Source organism: Tachysurus vachellii, chromosome 2, assembly GCF_030014155.1.
Source record: "Tachysurus vachellii isolate PV-2020 chromosome 2, HZAU_Pvac_v1, whole genome shotgun sequence".
Classification (NCBI taxonomy): domain Eukaryota; kingdom Metazoa; phylum Chordata; class Actinopteri; order Siluriformes; family Bagridae; genus Tachysurus; species Tachysurus vachellii.
The window spans coordinates 38,033,461-38,035,960 of NC_083461.1; the positions used below are offsets into that span (position 1 = coordinate 38,033,461).

General features: G+C 41.8%; 1 protein-coding gene across 3 annotated transcripts in view; it reads right to left on the bottom strand.

Annotated features, from left to right (window-relative positions):
• Positions 1 to 2,500, bottom strand: part of gria2a (glutamate receptor, ionotropic, AMPA 2a) — a 37,221-nt gene that overhangs the window by 34,008 nt on the left and 713 nt on the right. For all 3 annotated transcript variants that reach the window (XM_060864598.1, XM_060864596.1, XM_060864597.1), the window contains exon 2: positions 2,432 to 2,500. This exon is cut by the window's right edge and continues 72 nt beyond it. In XM_060864598.1, the coding sequence (XP_060720581.1) occupies positions 2,432 to 2,500 (69 nt within the window). The remainder of the gene's footprint in view (positions 1 to 2,431) is intronic.

Here is a 2,500-nt window from a genome sequence, read left to right on the forward strand (position 1 = left end):
GTGCGCGCAGAATAGCGTCTCTGACAGGCATCATAAATATTACGGTAATTGATAACAGGGGGAACAGATGTTGGGTACTGAACCGCCACGACGCTTTAATGTCATACAGCGTATCTAACGTGATATATGAGCCGTGTTTCTATGGCAACAAAAATGAATTCTTTCTTATACCATTTAATTCCATTTTATTTCTTAATTCCGTATATATGTTATAAAAAAAAAAAACGTCTAAACTTTGGTCCCTTGTCACTTTCCCTACTACGTCACCCACAGTGCTGTTTAACTACGTGCTCACGGCGATGCAGCGGCGCTTTAGTGCTGTCGTCTATCCAGCACTCTCACCTCCTCACGTGTGCATGTTGCTCATATTCAGATGAATATGCTCTCCTGAGCACTAATGCGTGTGTGTGTGTGTGTGTGTGTGTGTGTGTGTGTGTGCACCATTCACATTAATTAGACCTAGCAGTTGAGGACATGGTGCAGTGGATCTCTCCTGCCAGAGCCGCAGTCCTTCACTGCGAATCTCTGTGACTCATGCTTGATAAGGACCGCTGGACGTATGAACCATACGTAGGCGTGCTCATAGTCATGAAAGCACCAGCGCTGTTGGGTTCTCGATCCTGATCGTTCAGAAAGTAGGGATCCGGTTTCTACAGCAGCAGCTCTGGCTGTAGTTCAAACCTCAGGTTTATATTAACACAGGTTCTAATACGTACCAGTTTCTATGGCAACCGCTTCCAAAGGAGGGTTGTATGGTGGACGCTGAACCAGAGGTCGGTTTATAGATATTACAGAAAACAGGATTAAATCTTATGAGAATAAACGAACAATCCCAGAATGCACTGGGTTTGGTTGTAGATCAGGGCACCATTTTAAACAGATCTTATGTGTTAAATATTAATGATTAGTTTAAATCCATATTAAATGGATAATCCATGTGGCATGACGTATCAACGTCTATTGGCTGCTTAACGCCCGACACCTGAGTAAGAAGTCGGTAGTAACGAGTCCGTAAAGACCATGGAAATGTTGAAAAAGCACAAATAGGCACTGAAGAGTGACAAACGTGCATTGTCAAAAAATAAGGCCAATAATCAGGAAGTGAAAAGAAAATGATTACAGCTTAATTGCACATTAAACTGTAAGCCGAAATGGAAAGTAACATTCAGTCATAAAGATGCACAGATTCTGATTTTGACCTGATCTACGCACAGGACAGAAATCCAACTCCTTTTTTGCTCAAACAGACCTAGCAGAGCAAGTGGCTTATTAACTCTTGCCATAAACATGCCTATGTGTACTGAACCTCATTACTTATCATCCTTAATTAATAAAAAGCTACAGATTTTGGGTCAAATTCCTATAAAATGTCAGGATAACATATAATGACCCTTTTGTTGAAATTGCCAGCATTAAGAGCCCCTGCGAGATTTACTGATTTTCTTTGCACTCATAAATTGTACCCACAGAACTCCATAAAACGCAAAGAAAGCTGAAAACAGAACAAAGATACAAAGAGAACCTTAGGTGGTCATCAGTGTGCACTAACTCTTCCAATGATGCAGCTCAGCCAGTGAAGAATGTAGGATTCGAAATATTTTCCCCACTCCATTTTTTTCTGAATGAAAATAAACATTCCAAATAAACTTATTCATATCCAGATGGATAAATGAAAAGATCTACCAGAAAAGGTCCAACAATCTGTTTCAATCTAATGCTCTTTTTAAAAAAAAAAAAAAAAAAATATTCATATACTTTGCTCTTGTCTATACTGTGCAATGATAGGGCTGCGGTCTCATCCAGTGTTACCATGGAAACCAAATCTGACTTGCTCACGCAGCAATTATCACACAATACCACAAAAAAAAAAACAGATCCCAAACGGCCCCGTAGTCTCTCCATAAGTGCTGTATGTGGGTATCGCCCAAAATGTGCAACGCGCAATAGGCAGGCATTTGGGAAGGATCTGAGGTTTAGCCCACGCCTCCCCAACACCTCCACATGGCCCAATATGTTCTTCCAGTTAGCAGGAAGGCGGCTGTGTGAATAAACACGGTATTAATTGATAACGCGACTCGGGAGCGCACTCTACAGGCGGGTTTCTAGATCACACGCTTAACAAAAGTGGCTTTAATCATCTTGAGGACGCTGGACGGGCTAAAAAAAAAACACCGCAGGCTACTAATGTGAAAATAAATGGCATTCCAGGACTTTTTTTTTTTTTACTGATCGCTCAGTTCCTAAGGTGGACTAGTGGGAAAAAACTGGATTGGGGGGAAAAATGCGCACAGTCGATTCATGATTCATGCAACCTGCCCCGTGCTCTGTGCGTAAAATATTTATGCACGCAAATCTCCAGGGTTTGTACCTGAAGCAAATGCGCCTGCTTTCCAAAAAATATAATAAATCAGGATGAAAGCTGGAGACTTACAGCAGTTGGTGATGGCGAAGCTGTTGGCCACCTCTAGGTTGTCGATGTGCGGAGTGAGGCGGAATTCAG